Source organism: Eretmochelys imbricata, chromosome 9, assembly GCF_965152235.1.
Source record: "Eretmochelys imbricata isolate rEreImb1 chromosome 9, rEreImb1.hap1, whole genome shotgun sequence".
NCBI classification, from domain to species: domain Eukaryota; kingdom Metazoa; phylum Chordata; order Testudines; family Cheloniidae; genus Eretmochelys; species Eretmochelys imbricata.
This window is the reverse complement of record NC_135580.1, coordinates 67,032,173-67,057,532: the sequence shown is the minus strand read 5'-3', so window position 1 is coordinate 67,057,532 and position 25,360 is coordinate 67,032,173. Positions and strand designations below refer to the sequence as shown.

The 25,360-nt window shown below is 36.7% G+C and overlaps 1 protein-coding gene across 3 annotated transcripts in view; it reads left to right on the top strand.

Annotated features, from left to right (window-relative positions):
- The window catches only part of DIAPH2 (diaphanous related formin 2), an 837,317-nt gene that overhangs the window by 192,361 nt on the left and 619,596 nt on the right, over positions 1 to 25,360 (top strand). For all 3 annotated transcript variants that reach the window (XM_077825677.1, XM_077825676.1, XM_077825675.1), the window contains 6 exons: positions 722 to 838; positions 5,486 to 5,604; positions 6,514 to 6,578; positions 9,557 to 9,661; positions 13,329 to 13,634; positions 21,992 to 22,106. In XM_077825677.1, coding sequence (XP_077681803.1) covers positions 722 to 838; positions 5,486 to 5,604; positions 6,514 to 6,578; positions 9,557 to 9,661; positions 13,329 to 13,634; positions 21,992 to 22,106 — 827 coding nt within the window. The remainder of the gene's footprint in view (positions 1 to 721; positions 839 to 5,485; positions 5,605 to 6,513; positions 6,579 to 9,556; positions 9,662 to 13,328; positions 13,635 to 21,991; positions 22,107 to 25,360) is intronic.

Below are 25,360 nucleotides of genomic sequence, written 5' to 3'. Positions count from 1 at the left end.
AACTGTCCCATTCATTTTAGTGGATATTAACTCAGTAACAGTTTCTTATCAGTTAAATCTTTCACGTTGTCATACCTGTACATTAACTGGTATTTTGTTTGTCAACTTTCAGGCCCACCATGAGATGAAAAGTTGATAGAAACAAATCTCTAGATTCCTTGGATATAATAATGAGTAGACAAAATAGGTATAGTATTCCCAAACAGACATGAAACATGTAATCAATATTTATAATATATATAATCTAATTTTGTTCCACTCTTAAATTAAAATGCCAAATTCACTTGTTGTATGAATTAATCACAGAACCTCAACTCTTAATGATTTTAAAATGTTTGCACCATTACTTATCTTGATTCATGTAAAAGTATAATGTGTTAATTGGTCGGAAAATGGAAAATACCTCAGGCCCTGGTCCTGTACAAATAGTGCAGGTATATTGCTGAGCCTACATGAAGCTCATTGAGTTCATTTGGGCTGTATGTGGGCCCATCAGTCCCCATGAACACTGAGTTGAAGGATTAGAGCCTTATTTGGCAGATCTTGTGATGAGCACAGTAAAATAATTTTGGTTAGTTGTAGCTGGAAAAAATAGAAATGTTTTAATGAGGGGGATTGTTTAGAAGGCAATAGAATTTAATTAGAACAACGCAAGTGTATTCCTTACAATATGAACATGTTCATTTCAGTCATTTGGCATTTTCCTTAACAATCTTTGCACTGATATGAATGAAGTATACCATCTGCTGTATAACATGCTGAAGGACACAGCTTCTGAAAACTATTTCCTCTCAATATTGCAACACTTACTACTGGTCAGGAATGATTATTACGTCCGGTAAGAGTCAGCTCTAGCTGTTCTTTTTGCTTTGAATATCAGGTGTCCAAGTTGTAGGGTAATGCAAGCTGAAATATTAACACAGTGGATCTCAAACATATGGTTATTTTATAATCTAGGGTGAACTGCTGAACACAAGTTGTCTTGGTACACTTATTTAAAGGGAAGAGTTTCATTATAGTAGACAAAAGGATGGTTTTATTTTTGAGTTCCTTGTGGTTTTTCTTCTGTATCTCTTAACTCATTGAATTATTCCTCACTTTTCTACCTGCAGGGCAGAAAGGTTCTTGTCTTCAGAAAATCTACAATACCTTTTTGTTCATGTTTTTATTTCAAAACATCTCCATCCCCTTTCAACTGCATATTGTGTCCTTAGAGTGTAAGGTGTTATTACTTATATGTCAAGTGCCTAGCATAATACTGAATCAGGCAGGAGAATTGGTGTTTTCTTATTGTTAAATCATACAACTACAAATAAATGTCAGTTATTCCAGGTAACGGGGGCTTTTCTAGTTTGTAGAGAAAATACAGGGAATTAGTTGGAAGGGATGAGAAAGAGAAGTTATTGGAAGAGGTTTTTTTAATACTTCCCTCAACTATTTTTCTTTTGACTAGTGTGACAGCTCCATTTTGTTTTCTTTTTGCAATATTTCCTTCAGTTAGACTTGAGATGATTTTTCTGGTTCAACAAAATGGAGTGTGAACTTGAGGTGTAACATTTGTTGCTGATAAACAAGTTTAAATTTTTAAATACAGGGTTCGTCAGCACAGAGAGATTACAGAAGTTAGAATAGAGAACTGTGTGTGCTCACAGTACAGTTCCTGAGAAATTAACATGTTGTAGCTGATCAAATACTTGTACTATTGCTAATAAAGGCTGATAACCAATCACAGCCAAATGGTGATCCTTAAAAACTTATTAGTTTTACCGTAGATGATGATAGTGTCATAAATATAAAGGGAAGGGTAACCACCTTTCTGTAGACCGTGCTATAAAATCTCTCCTGGCCAGAGGCAAAATCCTTTCACCTGTAAAAGGTTAAGAAGCTAAGGTAACCCGCTGGCACCTGACCCAAAATGACCAATGAGGAGACAAGATACTTTCAAATCTGGAGTGGGAGTGGGGGGGGAGGCTTTTGTCTGTCTGTGATATACCTTTGCCGGGAACAGATCAAGTATGCAAGCCCTTCAACTCCTGTAAAGTTAGTAAGTAATCTAGCTAGAAAATGCATTAGGTTTTCTTTGTTTTGGCTTGTAAATTCTCTGTGCTGGAGGGAATGTGTGTTCCTGTTTTTGTCTTTTTTTGTAATTTAAGGTTTTGCCTAGAGATTTTGAATCTGATTACCCTGAAAAGTATTGACCATCCTGATTTTACAGAGGTGATTCTTTTACTTTTTCTTTAAATAAAATTCTTCTTCTAAGAACCTGATGGATTTTTAATTGTTCTTAAGATCCAAGGGTTTGAGTCTGTGTTCACCTGTACCAATTGGTGAGGATATTATCAAGCCTTCCCCAGGAGAGTGGGTGTAGGGCTTGGGGGAATATTTTTGGGGAATAGGACTCCAAGTGGTCCTTTCCCTGTCCTTTGTCGAAATCACTTGGTAGTGGCAGCATACTGTTCATGGACAAGACAAAGTTTGTACCTTGGGGAAGTTTTTAACCTAAGCTGGTGAAAATAAGCTTAGAGGGTCTTTCATGCGGGTCCCCACATCTGTACCCTAGAGTTCAGAGTGGGGAGGGAACCCTGGCAGTTAGTAATCTGCATTTTCAAAATTATGAGCCCGTTTCCAGTTGCTCATAAATTTCGCAAAACTTCCACTGTTCAAGCTGAAATTTTCCCTGCTGGCATTTTGTCATTAACTGACTTTTCATGTAAGTTTTCCAGCAAAACTATTTAGCTGCTTCTGGGAATCAAGGTTAAGGGAAAAAAATCGGTTGTTTTGGTAACCAGTATTAAAACCAACCAAACTCAAAGAAACATTGTTCCTTTTGGAAGCTCTAATGTGTTTTTGATTTGGAAGAGAGTTGTGGCCCTTGGGACAGGAACAGACTTTTTGCTGTCCCCATGAAAATCCTTTTAGAATAGGCCAAGTTATCAGACTCTGGAAGTAGCCACTTGCACGTGCTCCATCGATTTTGGTTGGAGGCTTGCTTTAAAATATCTAACATTCCATCTTCGCTGAGTGTGTTCCAATCCTAGGGAGTTTCTACATGCCAGCTAGAGTGATCATGCTCCCAAGCCTGCTCAGCTTCCTATTTGGAGGGCACAGAGCAAGACCTCAAGACAGAGGACATAGAGTGAAAGCAGCAATGCTGTTTCCTTTAGATTTGAGGAAGGTGTGCCTGGCTGGGATCCAGAAGGATACCTTCCACTGACTGGTGTCAATGATTGTGTTCACTTCAGAAGCCCCTATTTTTGAGCAAGACCTCATATCCCCTTAACTAGGCAGCAGACACATATATTCCCCCTATTTAAAGATAGGTTGACTTAAAGGTTGCATACAGTCACATCTGGTGGAGCTGCAATAGAACTTGGTCTACAATATGACTGTCCCATGTTTAATCCTTCTAGCCACATTGCCTTGCAGGTGGAATTTACCAAACATGTATGCGTAGCTATGCTAAAGTTGTATAGTTACGTAGGTCTAACTACTGAACCTGAACCTGGGTTCAGAATCTGCTCATGACCCACAAAGAGTTACATATGGTTCCACAAGGTGTTTTCACTACTGGGAAATTATACAGAAAAAAACCTGTTAAAAGAACCAAAGCATTAAAGTCCATCACTCAAATTAGAAAATAACAGAATTAAGATCGCTGCTTTAATCTTAATTTGACCTTCTTGTGCATATGCATTAGTCTTGAATTACATTATGAAGTGGTTTTTTTTCCTCAGCTGGGCTGAGAAAGTTCTATTTCATTGTAATCCTACTAATAATTTACATGAAATTCAAATTATTCAAGGACTGTCGGTCTGAAATAATTACAGTAATTTGCCCCTAAAATGCCCTAAATTTTAGACAGTAGTTTTATGGCAGTAGTTTAATGTACAGAGTATAACTAATATGAACTTAACGTCATAGGACACTTGAAATTCAAATCATTTTTTATTTGTGTGAGTAGTATTGGGGGGCATGACCATGTTTCAGATAATCGAGATTAGGTAACTGAGGTTGTACTGTATCTGGAAGAACTGCAACAACACTTAGGTAGTGAAGGGCTGACCATCTTAGAAATGTTAGTGTAATGGGCATGTGTTACATTGGTTCTATTAGGTCCATTAGTATGGCTATTAAGTTTAATTTAAAATGGTGTTTTTAAACATGTGGCTCATAAATACATGGTTACAAGAAAAAAAGAAATTAAAAGCTAATAATTGAAACATAATGGGAGAGTTAAGAAGTAAGTCTGTCCTCCAAATAGAATTTAGAAAATCCACGAGTAAAGAAGTAGTACACTCCTGCATATAGTGTATGGATGAGGGAAGAGAAGTGAAACACTGCAAATCTCCACATTCAGCTGGTGTCATATTGAAACAACTCACACTTATTAGCGTAAGGAAATAAGACATGTACACAATGAGAGTTGAGAACATAAGAATGTACATACAGGGTTCCTCTAGCCCAGTATCCTGTCTCCCGACTGTGGCCAATGCCAGGTGCTTCAGAGTAGCTGTAGTCTGGTCAGTTGTTTTAGTTGCCTAAACATGGATCTTGGGAGCGAAACTCCATTTTTTAAAATCTTGTCTAAACTTATATTAAAAAATAATTTTAAGAAATAAAAGCGCTTTGGTCAGAAATCACATATAATCAGTTTTCTTGGATTCAGAAATACAAGTTCTAAAAAGGTAATGTCCAAACATAAACCTTGAAAATCTTTTCAAATTTAACTTCTCTTTTGAACTTATATTTTTGTCTGTCTGAAAAAATGTGTTCTTGTACAGCTGCAACAGATTGAGTCAGTATATAGTTCCATCCTTCATTTGGAGTTACTTAAACAGTGTGTGGATTTCAAATAATTTGTTTGTTTTTTAGCTCCTTAACGTGACATCATATCTTAAGCTTCTTTAAGGAATTAAAGTAGTTTAAAAATTAACCCCATAAAATTCCATAATACCCAATCTTTTTCATATTTGGTAGCTGTCATCATTTTTAGATTTGTATTTAGAAACGTTAAAAATAAGAATTAGTTGTGTGTGTGGGTGTAGTGCTCTTTGTTGCCAATTAATGACCAAAAGTGGTAATGAAGCAGGTGGGGAGGACAAAATAGGGTAAGTATCATTTTATTTTCCAAAGTGTGAAGAAAGTGAGATACCAAGTGCAAAACAAGAATCTGAACAGAGACCCTGGAGACAGAAGTGAAACGAGTACATGGACTATGTGAACTGCCATGCTCTGTTTAAAATAATACTTCATTTTCAGAGACCAAACTTTGGCTTTTTATTTCATACATCTCTTTATGAGAATGACCGTAACAATTGAATAGACAATGTTTAAACAAGGCCTTTTATTTTCAGTCTTTTCTTCTGTTGAATTTATAATTCAGGTATTAGAAGTTATAATTAACCTTTTTTTCTCTGTTCCATAAATTATATGCATGGTTTCTATTATATTAAAACTACATTGATGTGTATTCTTCTATCATCAGAACTCAGTATTACAAGATAATTGAAGAATGCATTTCACAGATAGTACTGCACTGCTGTGGTATGGACCCGGATTTTAAATGTAGAGGAAGATTGGATGTAGATTTTACCCACCTTATTGGTATGTAAACCTGAAGTAACTTGTCTCCTTTGGTTTCTTTGTATTTTAGAAAAATAAAAATTTTTATAGGTAAGTGTTCTCTTCAGACTCCAAAAACAGAACTCTGTAACTTTTAATATGCGGTTTTGGGAATGAACTCAAATTTTCTAGAAGTTGAGAGCTCCACTGTATAGCCTGTAATCGTATTCTTCTAGAACAGCAAAATATTTTACAATGAAAGTATATTGCATAGACTGTTCAAGCAGATATGCCTGGAAAGTTAGACTATGTTTTATTGAGAACAATGGTCAAAGCGCCACCTAGATTATAATTAGGACTGGTTGGAAAACAAAATCTGTTTCGTGAAAATTATTGAGGTTTTGGCATTTGTTTTCATTCTGCATCAGTAAGAAACCAAGATGTTTCAACAGTTTTCACAAAAAAAAAAGAAAAGAAAAAACAAACAAAGCATGAGGGGGATAGAGACCACTCCAGAATAGCTGCTAGACCAGTTATTAGGACACTCACCTCAAGCCTAACTCCAGAAGGGGATGGCTGTACTAATGTTGAAAACTTGATTAAAGGGGAGAATTTCCATATTGATTCCATATTGATTTACATTTTATCAGAATGTTACAACTTAAGTAATTATTGGAAAGTAAATGCACTTTTCTGAGCAACAGGTAAAACATTTAGAATTAACATAATATTTCTAAGAAATTGTATAGCTGTGCATCTATTCAAGAGACATAGGGAAAGGAGGAAGGGTTCAAGAAAGATTTAGTCCTCTGGAAGACTAAAAATGCTGAGGTGAAACTGTGGAATTTGGTTCTGTAGCAATTCATTGCACTTTGAAAATATGTGTATTTGTTTATTACTTAGTAGCGCTTATTGTCTTAACCAATTTTGTCTTGGTAATTGTCCTTTTAGATGCATGTGTGAACAAAGCAAAAGTAGAAGAAAGTGAACAAAAAGCAGCAGAATTTTCCAAAAAGGTAAGATCATAAATCATTATCATTTAAGTTATAGACAACTGGAAATCTCTGATTAAAACATGCATCAAAAATCTTTTCCCACCTTTCGGCTGAGATAGAGAAACTGATTTGCTGTTGTGATCAATTTTTGGCAGCATTACTACATAATTTGTATCCTTATTGCAGAAGTGACTTGATATATCAAGTCTACTGTTCTTAGCTGCTAGTGTACATTAGCTTAAGACAATGATAGGAAAAAAAAATCTTGTATTCTAGAGCTTATCCTATACTTGTTTTTTCTTGGGAGTGTTGTCAAGTATATTATCTGTGTATACAGAAAGAATAGAGATGGGTAATTGAGTTATTCAGCATGTGTTGTTTATTTCAAATATGTAATATATACTATACTTTGATATAAGTAGTTTGCTTTATTTCCTTCTGCTCTCACTTGTTTAATGTACTAGAAGGTTCCTTGGAGTTTTGAGCGGTGTTTAAGTGGATATACCAATTTTAGTCTTCAGTTAGTTCCCTTGGTATAAAGGAAATGATGGAACTTTCAATCTTATTTCTCATGAAAGTTAGACTGTGATTAGCTGAAGCTGTTTTCTCTCTTTTCCCTTCCCTTAGTCTTTCTGGATTAAATACAATGATGTTCTTTCTGGAGAATGAACTTCTCAGATGAACACGAGTTGTGCTAAATTCAGATAATTTTTTCAGGTTTTCCTGTAGTTAACTCTCTTTAGAATACAAAAAGAGTCTAGCGATTAATTCGTTGCTCTCTCTTAAGGCTGTGTTTAGATACATATCTTTCTACTTCAGCAAGGTAAAGTTAAATCAGTTTCAGTAGGAAACCGACTACAACTTAGTATCCTTTACTGTTATTGACTGTGTGGGTGGTCAGTACATATGTTTATAATGGCAACAAAATGCCTACATTCCTTCAGTAGTAATAAACAGCCAGGAGAGCACTCCAGTTCAGTCCTAAAAGTAATCTTACACTGTTATCTCAGAACAAGTATTTCTTAAATGTTAATCTTTGTGATTTAATATATTTCTAAAGATGTTAATTAAGTTATAAAAAAAACCCTAATATAAATGATTTTGTCCTTCTTTTCATTATTAGGAGTAGATTATCAGGCCATAAAATTATTTCCATGTGAAGCATTTCACTAGGGTTGGTTGGTTGTCTTTAGAACATTTAGTAGTCCTTTTAGTAATTTTGCTTTCTCAGAGTTGGTACCAATGTCTTTTTTTTTGTTTTGCCACACGACATTCCACTTTCAGAGTATCCTTTGAGTAACTGAGAAGCTGCTTCACTTACATCAAACACTGATAACAAACGCATTATGATTGCTCTATAAAGTTTCCAGCCATCATGTCTTTCTGGGTCCTGTGAGAAAATACTATGTGCTGGACATAAAATAGACCAAAGCAACGTTGATAGATGGACCTGGCCTCAGAATCCTCCTAATTTGAAATGCAACATATTCTGGAATGTATTGGACACATGAACTTAAAACTGAAGCAGAGTCTTGTGTCTTCCCATTCACTTGTCAGTGCTCTTAATATTACTTAAGTACTGAGTTAAACACAGCACTATTGGTGTCGGAATCCTCAAAGTAACAAATGATTTGGATGCTTGTCTGTGCACAGCATTTCTTTACTACTATTTGAGAGTCGTAGAATGTTTTCCTCAGCTATGTCTTTCCATCCATCTTCTTGAAGGAGAAAGCTTTACAGAATTGCTCCTAAGGAATTTTGATAATCTTTTAAAAAAGTTTGCTAAAGGAAGCCAAAATAAAAACTTATTAGAGTAGAAATAGTTTCAGTACCAAATTTAGAAAATGGTAATATTTCAGACTGGGCTTTACATACATCCTGGCATGTCAGGGCCAAAAATCATGTCTACCTGGAACATGACCCGTATTAAATTTTGGGGGAAACATTACATCATGAACTGCAGACCTGTATCTTCACTATATATTAACTGTATGTTCAGCAAGAGTGTGCCAATGCTTGGACATCGTTGCAAATCTGTAAAGTGGCCTCATCTGTCAGATTAGACACGGAAGAATTTATTGAAGATCTCCATTTCTTTTTTCTCTATATTCAGATGTCCTCAAAATCTCCTGGGATGTAGGTCTGTCTTTATTTATCTTGAGAACCCAACTCTTCTAACATATATGCAGCTCTACACCATTTACTTCTGTCAGTGAGTTTTAAGTTTTGTAACTATAAAAGTATAGGACTGCAAGTCACTCCTTTTAAACTATGTCATCTGCAGCAGTGATTGCAGTTCGAAGCAATATTGTTAATCGTCAACAGTGAGAGACTATATTGACCTTCAGATATATTCCTTTAATTCTAACCTATAACGTGTTTTGTTTCTGCTGTGGGGCAAATTAAAGTGATCATCCAAGTGCACGTTGTAGTAACTTAATATTTGCATTCACACAAAATATGGTCATAGATTCTAGGAGCATTACGTTGTGTATGTGAGAACAAAAGCTTATTCCAATCACAGATTGCTTTTTAAAAAAAAAGAAAAAAACTTCTTGGAATGTAAAAGTCCCCCTTAGAATTGTTACACCCGTTCATAAGCAGGATTCGTTACCCATAGGCCATATTTAATATGATTTGTAATGACATTCCAGAATACTCAAGCTACTTTTAATATTTCAGCTTCATGTCATTTCAGAGGAAATCAGTGTGTTCAAAAGGTGTTAAAAAGGTTACAACTTGGAAAGTGCTGGGGAAAAAACGCTTTTCTGAAGTTTACAATGGCAATTTGTTGTGTAGCTGGATCTATACACATTGTTGTGAATTCTTAGTGACCAGAAGAATTGTGTTTTCTGTAGTTTTCCAATCGGTTATGCAATATAATGAGCCACAAATGCTTCTGTTGCTCTACTCACACTATTGTTTAAAGCCTTTCTGAAATTACAGTATTTAGTGTGAGCATAGATGGATGAATGAGTTTATGATGGTAATCATTGCAGTTTGATGAAGAATTCACGGCTCGACAGGAGGCACAGGCTGAACTTCAGAAACGAGAGGAGAAAATCAAAGAGCTTGAAACAGAAATCCAGCAGCTACGAACCCAGGTAATGAAATGAGATATAGACTTTGTCATGTCACAGGGAGTTCCACAGTAGAAAATTATAGTTAGAATGAAAGAGAAATTATCACCAAGAGAATTGTCTGGTGGCAATTTGAAAATTTCTTTTAAATAATTCGGATTGATTTTAAAAGTAGAGTACACAGTGTGTTACTTGACAAAGGTGTATGAGTTGGTTCTACAAGAGCATGCAGGATAGAGTCAGACTTTAAGGCCAGGAGGGACTGTTGTGCTCATGTAGTCTGACCCCCTGCACATTGCAGACCATGGAACCTCACCCACCAACTCCTGTAATAGACCCACAACCTCCGACTGAGTTACTGAAGTCCTCAAATCAAGATTTAAAGATTTCAAGTTACAGAGAATCCACCATTTACACTTGTTTAAACCTGCAGGTGACCCTGTGCCCAATGCTCTAGAAGAAAGCAAAAAAAGCCCCAGGGTTTCTGCCAATCTGACCCAGGGGAAAATTCCTTCCTGACCCCAAATATGGCAATCAGATGGTCTCTGAGCATGTTGGCAAGATTAATGGAAATAATATATTTTCTCAAATGTAAGTGTATGACAAGCCTGTCATAGCTGGTTTGCTTATTGAGGCTAAAATGTCATTAGGTTTTGAGAAATTTGAACTCATGACAATTTTTTTCTTCCAATTATATCCAAAAAAATCACTAATTTAAATTTTAATATAAACTTTAATATGTATTTTACAGAAGTTCCTACCATGGTTCTGAAATCTCACATTTCGTGGTTGTCAAATGTATGAATAATCTATGAGAAAACTATTTTGTGAATGCTAAAATGTAGATTCTAGCTGAGATTTCCCCACCCCCGTGAGTGAATAAGCGCACTTTTCCATGGGACATTATATCAAGCAGACCTTCCTGTTGGATCACAAAATTAAAACAAAAAACAGATGTACGCAAACTAATCATGGTGGGTGATTGATCAGTTTATATTTCAATATATTTATTTATTTTTAACCTTGATTTTGGTTTGTTTACTTATTTAATGACACAAAGTTAAATTTACATTCTACATGCATTTTGTTTGGTGGTTGTGCTCTGTCAGATTGCAAATGCATGTTGATTTGGATTTCCATGTTTGGTTCCTTCTAGGTGTAGTATTAAGTATATTCTTTGTGGATTCCCTGTACTTAATCAGCCTTAAATGACAACTTGAAGGTGCTTCTTGTTTGAGATTGTAAACTCACTGTGGTATAAAACTAAATTCATAGTGACTCATTGAGATATGAGTAACTCTTACTTTAATTTAACTGTATATCATCTCTGGGATTAGATGCGGTCCGACTAATTGGGACAACATTTTTTAGGTAAAATTAATGCTGTTAGTCTGTACTAATATTCTGCTATACAGTAACTTGAGGTTTTCACTGTCAATATATTTTGTATGTCATAAAGATAACATTTTTACCACTTGCTGGATATTAGTTTATATTTAGTTATAATTTGGATTAATTCCTTTTATTTACTAAACAGATGATTGATTCATTTAAACTTAATTTACCTAGTCTTGGTTCTGCAGAAATGTTATGGATCCATTTCTGTACACCAAAAGCATGTTTTATACATCGGAACATGTTTTTCCATTTGTAATTACCCAAATTGAATTTGGACAACATAATTGCTTGAACATCTCTTCCTTTGCACAAATGTCATGGGACCTTTAATCACAGAAAGTGGTCAAAATCTCTGTGCTAAGTTTCTTCTGAAAGAAAATACTTATTACAATATATTCATACACAGCACATATATCTTCTTGTCAGAATTAAAGTATACATACTTTTATTCTTGTATCAGTATGTGTCATAACTTGATTTATTATGTTCATGGAACCATAAAAGTAGTATATTTGCGATAAGTCAAGTTACAGAGAGGATTTCATGCTCAAGCACAGTATTACACAGATTTCATTCATCGGCCGTAGACCTTCCTCACAAATTGCCACATCAAATCTTGATTAAAGCAAATGATTTACTATACAGATAAGGGTCTCACTCAGGTGCTGATAATCCAGAGTACATTTTTTCTATCATTTCAATTTATTGCATGTATACATGGCTTTCCAAATATTGCCATATTAGACTTTAGGTTTCAGGAGAATCAACTATGATCATCAGAAATGTTTTATGCAGTGCTTAAAAACCAGAGGACAAGATAAAACTTTGCTTGCACCTTGACACATGCTAGATCAGATGAAAACATTACAGTACTGATAATTTACGGATCAGAGTTTTAGTATAGAATCACTTCCTGGATTACTAGCATTTTAAAAATATCTGAGTGGATACTCTAATCACTTGCAGATGTTTAGACTGTTAAAATACTTGACATCTCACTAGAGAGTGTAAACTCAGCAAGATAACGCACGGTTGCTTACGTTAAAGAAGGGGAAATATGTCTGAATTGAAATCTCACCACTTTGTGTTATCTTCTTAACCCTGGGATGGAGGCAAGTGCTTTCCACATGACTGGTTTGAGCGTTGGTGACACTTACGATTCTTCAGCTTCTTGTTGCCTTGAGTCCTGGGGATGGACTAGATAACCTCTCAAGATCCCTTCCAGTTCTATGATTCTATGAACTCTTCTGAGCGCGTTCAGTTTATATACCCTAGTTTCAGGGCTTGCAGGAGAGGGCCACCCTTTTATTCCTACTGAACACAGGTCAAATGAGTGTTTAGTTTTTATCTTTGTTTCTTGCTACTTCCATTGGTATCCAGTGGATGATGATGGCATATAACAAGTTTCTTCAATAGTTTTGTTATTGAAGTTTGATTCATTTCAAGGACTGCATTTCATTATTTGCCACTATTTGTCAGTTGGGATCCCCTCCTTTTAAACAATTTCTCTTAATATCCCAAAGTTTATACCCACTATGAAAAAGTTGGGGAATAGTGGTCTGTTTGTAACCATGTGTTTCTGAATTCTAAGTCTGACACTCCTACTGACTTGCTATCTGATCCTGGACAAATGCAAAATTGGAAAAAAAAAAATGCCTAAGAGAAGTGTTGCATTAAGAGGCACATTTTAAATGGGAATGTGGTGCCTGAGTTTCTTTGTCTTTGAAAATCTCCCTTTACCTGGTTAGTGTTAGTAAGTATTAATGTTGATTTTTACCTATTTGGCATCCTAGAATGCCTGGATTCTCTGATTTAGAAGGGAAATATTTATGTAGTCATGATGATCGTGAAGATGCTAAAATACTCATTTAAATGTTAGCTACAAGGACTGTTTCACTACAAGCAAGCTGTAGTGGTGTAATATGCAGCAACTGTTTATTTAGTTAGCTAACCTAGCATTTTTATTGATATAGCAGAAACCAATTAATGTCATTATTTGCCAGTGATTCATGTAAAACCCTGCTAAGTGTAGGGAGAAAATAAGGTGATCTTAGACACCAGTAGGGTTGGGAAATGTTTATACTTTAAAGTACAAACTGTAAAAATTACTTGTCCTAAATACGGTAGGTTTTAAAAACATTATTTTCTGAGTACTTGTAGATATCTGAGAAATGCTGTGTTTATTGAAGTAGAGAGAGAGATGGCATAGAAATAGCTTGGTCAGTTAGTTAGTTATCAAAGCTTTTTTGCAAAATTAAAAAAAAAAAATAACTTCATCCTGCTTAAATTTCAGAGTCCATTACTTCCAACTGGTCAGCCTACATCAGGGGCTCCTCCTCTGCCGCCGCCGCCACCGCCACCACCACCACCACCACCACCTCCCTTACCTGGTGGAATCCCACCTCCCCCTCCCCCTCCTCCTCCTTTGCCTGGAGGAAGTGTACCTCCACCACCGCCTCTGTTTGGTGGCCCTCCACTACCACCGCCTCTCGGGGGCATACCTCCTCCTCCAGGAGCTCCAGCATCCCTGCCTTATGGAATGAAGGAGAAGAAAAAGTATAAACTTGAGGTCTCTATGAAGAGAATCAACTGGTCAAAGGTACCTAAGTATTTTTCTCCTTATTGGGGGGAAAAAAAGGTCTGTGAGAGAAAAGAGGGTGAAATTTGTGGAGACAATACAAAACCCCCCCACCAACAACAAACCCTCTGAGAATTCTATCTGTTCACGCTGTGACCAGGGGTTAGAACAAGGCTGTCGGTGGGAGGCATGGTTTGGGGATGATGCAGTTGTGGGCAAGTGGAGTGTAGCTCCAGCACATTGCGGATTAATTCTCCCCTTCTCCAGATGATACTGTAAATACTTGGTTGCTTTGGCTGTGTGCTGTTTTCCAGGGTTTGTCTTTCAATAATCTGACAGTATAAGTAGCTTTAAATCTTCATCTATTCATCTTTTTAAAAAGTTTGCTTGGGATTTTTCTTTTTTTGAAATTTAGAAGAAACAACCTTCAATATTTAATATTAGAAGAAACAGCCTTTAATATTTTTTGTGTCAATGATGTATACAAGCTTATATTATCATTATTTTCTTTCTCAAGGACAGGATTTTTAAACAATCTCACTTCAGGGAATCTGTCATGGGGTGTAGCTGCCCTGTACTGGCATGCTGTCTTTCCATCCGCCCCGTTGGTTGAGTGTGGTGTGGCTGGCCTTCCCTACATCAGTTTCCCTTCCTGAGGTTGCTCTCCTCAGTTTTCCAGACACCAGCCTGTCCTGGCACTGTGGCTTAGTCCTCTGGTCAGGTTCTAAACCTCTTTTGGGATAGCAAAACTACGAGTAAAATGTCCCAAACAAAGAAAAAGGTTCTTCTGCTCTTCAAGGCTTCTGTTCAGCCTGTCCTTTGGGCCCTATTCCGAGCCCCTTACTGAGCTACTTTGAGAGTCCTCTCTCCTGCTCTGATACAGCACACTTGGCCCTCAGGCTTGTTCCGCTGGCTTATCATTCTCAGACCCTTGCTGGATCTGTGCTTTGTCTTTCCCTGTTTTGGTACAGAGCCATTTCTGGGCTTTCCACAGGAGCCTGTTCAGTCCTTATGGATTCCTGATCCAGATGGATCTCATTCAGTCCTTTTGTGAGGTCCAGATGTCCATTAATCTATCACCTTACCCTCCTTAGTCCTGCTACTTCAGGTTGGGAAGCAGCTAACTAATTAAGATACAGATGTGACTGGCCCCATCTCTCTTAAAGGGGTGAGTCACCCTGTGATAGTATAATTTTAAAATCAACTTCTAGTCATTTAAGTGGAAACTTCATGAATGCTCTGTGCTTTTATTATGCGTTGTTAAGGTATGTGTTGTGAAAGCAAATTAACAGAGTTGTAGTCTATTTTTAGGTTGCTTATGTGTTTGTGCCACCTGTTGTGAATGTGGTGGAATACTTGGATAAAAATTGATTTTCATAACTTTTGATTGTGTTACCTGTGGTTTGTTGCACAGAACACCCTTTAACAACACTTATCCCATGTCTGTCATGGTGAAACATAAACCATTTCTCTAAAAAAACCATTTACCTTACTTCTGTCAGTTGCAAAGTCTATCAAATATGTTTTAAAAGCCAGCATGTTAGAAAACATCTGTTCTTTGTTTGCGGAGCCACCAAAATTGCAATGGAAGCCTACTCTTGCAGGATCTGCAATTTCTGTGATATTGCAAATTAAATAGGGCCTTAAGTATAGTACAAATCACTTCAATTTTAGATATAGTTATAATGTTTACATAAATAAATTTTTATATTTTGTTGTTTGGATGGTGGAACATGTAAGAACAACTTGTTCATTTTATCTACACATTAAGTCATTACCTAATAACGTAGAGATGTAACTCACCTTCATTATAAGTATAATCATGAAGAGCAAGTAAGAAACAAACAGGGAAAGAATGGTTGTGTAAACCTTTTAGAGCAGACGTAATCCATTCTGTGGACTTTTCAGAAAACAATGCTTGAATGCTTTTAGCATACTTGTTAGGTCTACAGAGTGCTTAGAGTAAGTTCATAAAATCTCATGTAGTTTTGTTTACTGGGAATGGTGTCATATGCTCCATAATGATACTCACAAAATTACAGCTTTCTCGGTATATAGTGGGATGATCATAATTAGTCCACATCATACTTATTGTTGAGATTCAAATAGAAGAAGTTATGAAAAAGTGTTGAGCTGGAGGATGAACGCTGTGAAAAATAAGCAGAGTTGAGACTGAAAATTTGTTTGCCGCTGGAGGTATAAAAATTCATCTAACCAAACAGTAGACTGTATGCATGCCCTTTAAATTACTTCTGGGTTGTTTTTTGGGAGTAAAAGCAATTGCATAGTCAGTGCTGATCTCTGGAGTCAGGCCATCACCCCACATCTAGAAGAAAGTGCTGAAGACTGCAGGCATCAAAATGGGTTAGGTGTGGGCAGTGCATGTCCCTTTTCTACTTAACACTATCGTGCTTTTGAGTGAGAGCAGACACATGAAAGGTACTGTAAGCTGTGAGAGTATAGCCAGCTGTGCACAGTGGGGCATGGGTCGTCAGAACCAACTGTTGGAGGATGAAGATTACAAGGACAATTTTAACTGGACAGTAATGTTCTTTACTAAACAGTTCAATTGTAGTATGCAAGTATGATATGTAACAGTGGCCTACTGTCACAAATCTATCAGTCTACAAAAGCAGCCCCAAAATAGAACACATCAGTGGATAACCAAGTGTGTTCCTTTGCTGGCTACATTCCCAGACACACTTAAGTGATGTGGAGACAAATAGTCACATCTCCAACCCAGCTCTCAAGTTGCTTCCTCTGTGTGGTGAGCTACAGTGGGAAAACATCTGCAGTTACACGCCTATACTATATAGGTGGTCTTGGAGTTACAGCACTTGACTGGGACTAAAGCAATCTTGGTTAATTTCTGCCAGAGATTTCCTCTCTGACCGTGATCTTGTTTCTTAATCTGTGAAATGGCAGTAGTCCATGTTTATTCAATACCTTCCTGAATCAGGACCCTCCTGAGGTATTTGTCTGCGGCCCTGAGGAGCAAAACTAGCTTGTTACCCCTGTCTCCACACATGGAGTTAATTGGTTGAATGCATGATTTCAAGAATGTTTGAGTCGAAAGTAAGATAACTTTCACTCCACTGGAAATCGGGGATGTTGTGGTCCTCCTTCTGAAAGGAGGGCCAAATTGGGCCCATTGTAGCACTATCTTCTCCTTCGCAGATAATTGTGATACTTTCAGTTCTGTGGCAAGTTCCGTTAAGATTTAAAAAACAAAAAGGCCCAGTAGGCGGATATAGCTATGCAGTACTTTAAAACCTCTGAGTGGAAATGTATATATTGTGAACTTATATAATTTACCATGAGAATAAATTTATATTATTTGCCATCGTCAGTGTTTTGCCAGAAGACATAGAATGCTTGGAGATGTTAAAAGTAATTCTGAAATATATGTAGCATTTACAAAATTAAAAAAAGTAGAGTTAAAAAACTGACCTTTATACTAAAATATTAAAGAATCAAGTTCTAACTAAAAAGTTAAGCATTCTTTTCTGTTTTGTTTTTGTTACTCATTGACCATCTTGAAATACATTTGGACTTTTCTTACAGTGTTCCCTTTTTTTACCCCTTCTATACTTTTATGTTTAAATAAATATCTGTGTGAGAGCATAAATGGTTATGTGGTCATTCCCTTCTTTACTACAAGAAGGTGCTTTCTGGATTCGTCTTATTCACCACTTTATTCTTCCCCTTTATGCTTCTTAATTGAGTTAGCTCGTATCACTGTTGCAGATAGATCTATTCTCTCGATTTACAGAGTGCCAAATCATCCAGGTGTCTTGTTATATTTTACTTGCGAGTCCTTATAATTCCTGGGCTGGCTATATGAGGTTACTAAAGAGAGTTATGCAACACTTTCAGTCTTCCCAGGAGCTCACTAATTTAGCAATGCTCTCATTCCAGGAAATTCAGAATGAAGTTTAGTACTTGAATCCTATCCCTTACTTGCTGTGCTGTCATTAGACTTCTTGACTTTCCCTCTCATCACATGATTGTTTTAATTAAACTTGTGCTAGACACACAAAATGAGTTGAATCAAAGTTTTGTAAGCCTGCATCTGGTAATTTAAAATACATTTAATCTTAAATTACATTTAATTTAGAAATCCTGATGCCTGTGTTCCCCCAAATGATTACTCCTTTTGCTAATAAAAAATGCACTGTAAACTTACGTGGTATTGTGTGATTACCACTGCTTGTTTTACTGGGCAGACAATTGCAGTATGAACTCCACTTTTTGGTAATATTTAAAGAAAAGTGTCTGCAATTCAGATTATTGCTGAGAACTGATGTCACTGGGGCCAAGCAATATAGTTCTCTCCTGCTTCATCTCAGCGATATGAAATAAAAGCAATAATTCCTGTTCCTGATGCCAAAGTAGTGACCGTGTCAGTGCTTGATAGTCTGTCGTAGAGAACTGGAGAGCTAGATTGCTGCTGTTATAAACCCAGAGAAAATTACAGGCGTTTTATGTCCATATTAAATTCTAAGTATATGGTTTTCAAAACCAGAGGTTTTTCATGAAATTATCATTAAACAGTTACACAGATTATCTTTTAGAACATCTCTCATCCCTCTTCAATAGCCATTGTTAATGCTAAATGCTATTCTTATAAATATACAAATGTCTAATTTATTTTGGCTGAGCTCTGTCTTATTCACAGCATGAATTCCTGTGGGTTGCCTTTATACTGTTTAAGAAATGCATTGTATGTTATCTGTTTTTAAGTTTAGCATTGAGTTGCCCGCTTGTTCTTATATTATTACAAAGGACAAATAGTGCAGTATTGCCATTCTTCATACTTTTAAATTATTTTGTGCACCTGTACCAGATAGTTTTCTTTTCTGGGACCAAGTATCAGAGGGGTAGTCATGTTAAACTGTATCCACAAAAACAAGGTGGCACCTTAAAGACTAACAGATTTGTTTGGGCATAAGTTTTCGTGGGTAAAAAACCCACTTCTTCAGATGTATGAAGTGAAAATTACAGATACAGGCATAAATATATATTGGCACATGAAGAGCAGAGAGTTACCTTACAAGTGGAGAACCAGTGTTGAAGGCCAATTCAGTCAGGGTAGGATGTGGTCCACTCCCAATAATGGATGAGGAAGTATCAATACCAAGAGAGGGAAAAAGGCTTTTGTAGTGAGCCAGCCACTCCCAATCGCCATTCAAGCCCAAATTGATGGTGTTAAATTGGCAAAATAATTGTAGCTTTGCAGTTTCTCTTTGAAGAAGTTGCTTTTCTGGTGTGACAGCTGTTGCTTTCCTGTTTCCTTGTTATCATAATCTAGTCAAGCAACTAATGAAGACACGGGGCAGAGCTGTGGGGGGAAGTCTGAAAGAAAACTAGTGTCAGATTGATATGATGGCTCATCTTAAAGCTATGCATTCAAGGCGCAGCTCAGTCCTGAACCAGAACAGAAAATGTCCAAGAAAGACTAATATTTTCTTCTTAAGAGATCCGTGTGAGTAGAGGGCGGGCAAACAGATTAAGACTTAATAGTGCATTTGTCTCACTGCTTAGCCTGGCTCAGCGAGAGCATTTTGCTGATCATTTTGTCCAATTTATCCAGGCTTCCCCTATAGGCAGCCTAGAATTTTTTTCCAGATACCTACCCCATACAAATTAATTAGACCCTTAATCACACTAATACTGTAGCAGTGCAACACTCTAATTCTAGAAAGTCTTTAAGCATTGCAAATATTACATATAGAATCATAGGAATGTAGGGCTATCCAGTCCCCTGTGCTGAGGCAGGACCACTCCTAGACCATCCCTGACAGATTTGTGTAATCTGTTCCTTAAAAGCCTACAATGATGGGGATTCCACAGTCTACCTGGGAAGCTGGTTCCAGTGCTTAATTATCTTTATGATGAGAAAGCTTTTCCTAATATTTGACCTAAATCTTGCTTACAGCAGATTGGTTTTTTTTTTTTTTTTTTGGTCCTGCCTTCAGTGGACATTGAGCAAAGTTGGTCACAGTTCTCTTAGTCTTCAAACATGTAAAGATAATCAGATTCCCACACCCCATCATTCTTCTTTCTTCAAGACGAAACATACCCATATTTTTAAACCATTCCTTATATATCATGTTTTTTAAGCCTTTTATTGTTTTTGTTCTCTGGACTCTGTCCAGATTGTCCATATATTTCTTAGTGTGCCACCCAAAACTTTACTCCATCTGAGTCTTCACCAATACCGAGTAGAGCAGGACAGTTATCTCTCTTGTCTTACATATGCCACTCCTGTAAATACATCCCAGACTGTTAGACTTTTTTGCTACGGGGAGTGCATATTTTTTGTCCAGTATTAGGGAAGGAATTGGTAAATATGTGGGAACCCAGTGGGGTCTATATGGAGGAAGCAAAGCTCATTTCTAGCACCATTTTATAGCCAATGTCCAGTGCAAGTTCTTGTTATGGAACGGGGATGGTGATCATATAAAATGAATAGGAATGGGATTTAGAGGAAAGCCTCATTTATGGAAGCTAGGAAAGAAGGGTTCAGGGCTGCTGATGTCTGGTACAGTGGGGAACCAATCCCCTTTCTTTTCTGCCCCCTTTGCACTTACATGAGGGGAGGATGGCAGCCTTCCCCTTCTCCCCAGTAGCGTGAACGATTAAGGAAACAATGACTTGCACTGTACAATTAATTGGTGGATACTCCAAGATATTTTAGGTGAATAAAGTTGCAGCCTAATTAAACCACATCCATTGTCTTCTGTCTTTCTTTGGGCATGGCTGGACAAAGGTGCAGCTCTGTATACTGCAACAGAGTTGTGCTCAATAAAGTCAACGATGAAATTCCTATCACTGTCTCCTTACCCTTGTCCGTGTATGCACTCAGTAATCAAAATAGAGTGGAATGTAGGACTTGTAAACCACCAACTTCTTTTTGCATGCTTGTTTTTAATCTAAGGGGTAGGTCAAGGGTTGAGAGTTGATAAATTATTTGCCTGGATAGTGGAAAATTCTTGATGGTAGTCTCTCTCTCTCTCTCTCTCTCTCACACTCTCACACTCACTCACACACACACACACACACACACACACACGTTATTTGTGTAGCTTCCATTGTCTGTTCCTAATAGCAAAGTATGAATGCCGGGCTATCCTTTTGTTTTTTTTTAATTAATAATGATGCCTTCAAAGCAGGAGTGACACACTGTAAAAAGGGTTTGAGAAAGCTTTCTGTATTTCTATGGATCTTTATTTTCTGGGCAATTTCTAGTTTTGAGATTATTTTTTAGCAATTCCAAAGTAATTAATCATCCACCACTGATAGGTACCCAAATCCTTTTGAGAGAAAGTGGGCAGGTTCGGGAGAAGGTTGTTTTTGGTGTTTTAGCATTGAAGAAAAGACAATTCACTTGGAAAAAATATATACGTATGCTTAAGTGGACAGTTAGGAGTGTTTTAAAAATAAGTTTGTTGAGATAGCGAACGCTGAAAAACAAGCTGTAATTAAATATCATTATGTCTTTTGCTGTTAGGAACAGACAATGGAAGTGCTGCAGATGATTTTTTGGGGGGAGAGTGTCAAGAACATACCACTATCCAGACAAATAATTTATCATTTCTTAACCCTTTTAGCTACTCCTGAAATTAAAAACAAGTACACAAAAAACATTGGATAATTTATAATGACTACGTGAGTGGTGTCACACTGATTTCACTTCATGAAATCGGAAGACTTATCCATAATTTTTTAAAAAAAGTGTTAGAATTTAAATGTTTCTTGTTTATAATGTGGAAAATAGTTCAAACACTAGGTAAAAAGAAATTGAATTTAAAGGTGACTTTAAAAAAACTATTTCAAGTAAATATATATTGCGTCCCTTAAGGTAAAGGATATCAGTCCTTAAAATATTAAGCAAGTTTGTGTGTAGGCAAGGCCTTATTCTTGTCTCCTTCTGTCCTAGGGCTTGTCTTCACTGTGTCAGTGCACACCAGTTGAGTGTAAATTCTAGTCCGCACCAGTGTGTTTCACGCTAACTGGCCTTTGTGACCCTGCAGGACTTGACACCCAACTGCTGTTTGCTGACACACTGTGAAGACAAGGCCTTAGAGTTTGCAATTCTAAGGTGCTTAAAACCTTTATTTCCCATTGATTTCGGTGGTGCCCAGCACTTCTGAAAAGCAGACCCCTTGTTCAGGTTCCCATAAATGGCGTTAAATGTCAGGAGTGCGGCATACTTTTGAAAATTGTGGCCATTTTTTCACTTGCTGGAATGCTTTTTAAATATCTACTAAGTTTAAACCAAATCCTCCATTAGGATCACCCATTGACTGAAAATGAATATTTGAAGTCTGAGTAGTCATTAACTTGAAGAATGAATATTTTGCTTTTTATTTCAGGTTGAACCCCAGGATATATTGGAAAACTGCTTTTGGTTAAAAGTTAGAGAGGATAAATTTGAAAATCCAGATCTGTTTGCAAAACTGGCGCTTACCTTTGGTACACAGATGAAAGGTAAATATACTTGTTCCTTAATTTGAAGCACTCATATGTGTGACTTGGTTTTAATTAATCTCTGTGGTATAAGAAAATATTTTCAATGGAAAAAAATAGTACTGCAATTCATTTTATAGATAGGAAATGTTAAAGAGTCAGGTTATAGGCTGTTACCACAGTAACATAAAATAAATATTTAAAACGTACATTTTATTAGTTATGTAGAGCATGGATTGCTTTACTGCATTATTCTTGGAGTTAATTTTTTTTTTTGCATTTAGAAACATTACAATGTACACAATGTTCTTTGAGGGGGTCAAAAAACATGTGGACAAGTGGGATCCAGTGGACATTGTGTACTTAGATTTCCAGAAAGCCTTTGACCCTCACCAAAGGCTCTTACATAAATTAAGTTGTCATGGGGTAAGAGGGAAGATCCTTTTTGTGGATTGAGAACTGGTTAAAAGACAGGGAACAAAGGGTAGGAATAAATGGTAAATTTTCAGAATGGAGTGGGGTAACTAGTGGTGTTCCCAAGGGTCAGTCCTAAGACCAATCCTATTCAACTTATTCACAAGTGATCTGGAGAAAGCGGTAAACAGTGAGATGGCAAAGTTTTCAGATGATACTAAACTGCTCAAGATAGTCAAGACCAAAGCAGACTGTGAAGAACTTCAAAAAGATCTCACAAAACGAAGTGATTGGCAACAAAATGGCAAATGAAATTTAATGTGGATAAATGTAAAGTAATGCACATTGGAAAAAATAACCCCAACTATACATACAATATTATTGGGCTAATTTAGCTACAACTAATCAGGAGAAAGTTCTTGGAGTCATTGTGGATAGTGCTCTGAAGATGTCCACGCAGTGTGCAACGGCAGTCAAAAAAGTAAGCGGGAAGTTAGGAATCATTTAAAAAGGGATAGAGAATAAGACTGAGAATATCTTATTGCCCTTATGTAAATCCACAGTACGCCCACATCTTGAATACTGCATACAGATGTGGTCCCCTCATCTCAACAAAGATGTACTGGCATTAGAAAAGGTTCAGAAAAGAGCAACTAAAATGATTAGGGGTTTGGAAGGGGTCCCATATAAGGAGAGATTAAAGAGGCTAGGACTTTTCAGCTTGGAAAAGAGGAGACTAAGGGGGGGATATGATAGAGGTATATAAAATCATGAGTGGTGTGGAGAAAGTGAGTAAGGAAAAGTTATTTACTTGTTCTGCTAATATAAGAACTAGGGGCCACCAAATGAAATTAATGGGCAGCAGGTTTAAACAAATAAAAGGAAGTTCTTCTTCACTCAGTGCACAGTCAACCTGTGAAACTCCTTGTCTGAGGAGGTTGTGAAGGGTAGGACTATAACAGGGTTTAAAAGAGAACTGGATAAATTCATGGAGGTCAAGTCCATTAATGGCTATTAGCCAGGATGGGTAAGGAATGGTGTCCCTAGCCTCTGTTTGTCAGACGGTGGAGATGGGTGGCAAGAGAGAGATCACTTGATCATTACATGTTAGGTTCACTCCCTCAGGGGCACCTGGCATTGGCCACTGTCGGTAGACAGGATACTGGGCTGGATGGACCTTTGGTCTCACCCAGTATGGTCATTCTTATGTTATGTTCATTACTTACCACATGAATCGTCATCATTCATTGTTTTCAAAATTGTGATATATTTGCATTTTCTAATACATACCAATATAGAAAATGTTCTAATTGAAACAAGATGTTGTTTGTTTGTATTTTTAACTGAGAACTCACTATCCTGAAATTCTGAAAATACTGAATTCAGCTTTTTCTATTGTTGAAATTTTCATGACGTAGAATTTTAGAATAATCTGCCAACATTACAAGAACTGTAAAATTAGAGGGAAACTACAATTGTCTTATTGTAAACTATATATAGATATAGATTCACAAAAGTTAGAAAACTTGCGTCTTCGTGTAATGCCGACAGACCCTGGTCGCTGGGATTGAACCTGGGCCTCTGGAACTAAATGCATAAACTAAAAGCCAACTGGCTGTTAGCTAAGGCTGTAGAGCAGACTCATAATCTCTCTCTCTTCTCTCCCCTCCCCCCCACCCTCCCGATGGGACAGAACACCACACCCAGAAGGTGTGATGTGCATATATGTGATTTTTCTGTCTTTTGTGTATCTATTTGTCCCAGAGGTTGGTTCTGTATTATTTAAACTGTTTGCATAATGTCATTGTATAATATTCAGTATTCTTCTGGATCATTTTGGAAAACAAAATGAAATGCATATATTGATTGACCATGCCAAAGAGAACAATGCACTAGAAAAGCAATTTTGTGCCAGAGATTTCCATATAGTCAAAATAAGATTGATGCAAGTGACGTTTCAGTAGTTCATTTCTGCTAACATTTTGGACTACTAATTAGTTTATTTCTGAAGGATATATTTGCTTTCTCAATCTGTAATAATTTATGTCAGTGTTTCAATTTCAAAAAAATCTGAAATATAGTTGACTGACAATTGAATGGCTTACTGTGGATGTGATTCTTTATAATGTCTTCAGCTTTTTGTGAGTTTTAAACATAATTTTTGTATGCTCTCATCTGAATCTGGACAGAAATTTCTCAAGACGGACAATTGTTCATTATTATTCATTATGAATAATCAATCACTATTTAATGCTTGGGCCATTTGTCAGTAGTTACTATGTCAGGCATTCATAAAGTGCAAGTACTGTTCAGGTATGGTTCAATAATAATTTACTTATAAGTTAATAAGGCAATTCAACAAATGATAGCACTATTTTGGACTAAGTACTAAAAGAATAAATTCATGCAGTTACAAATCCCTTTTTCCTATTTGTCAGGTAGCTACACTACATTGCAATGCAGGAGCATACAATTCTGGAAGATTAATGGAAGTCAGATAATCAAGTGTTCATAGGTCAACTGTGCAAAGTTGATTTAAAGATCAAAACAGCAATCTAGATTTATGCTTGCAAAACAGAATGTGTTTCCTGAAAGAGTGCACTTCTTTCTTTTTCTTTCTTCAGACATGCAGTTGCTCTTACTTTTCTATTTAATGCTGAGAGTTGGATTTTTTCACAATTATGCCTTGTATTTTAACAATAGGGAACTTGGGCTCTGATAAAGGGGACTGGTGTGCTGCCACATGTTTCAGAAATTACTAGGGGATGGAGAGAGTTGCTTTAAAAATACTGTGTAATCTACTCTTAATTGACTTGAGTAAAAAGAGAGCCTTCTGATATCTTAACCACATTTTGAACAAG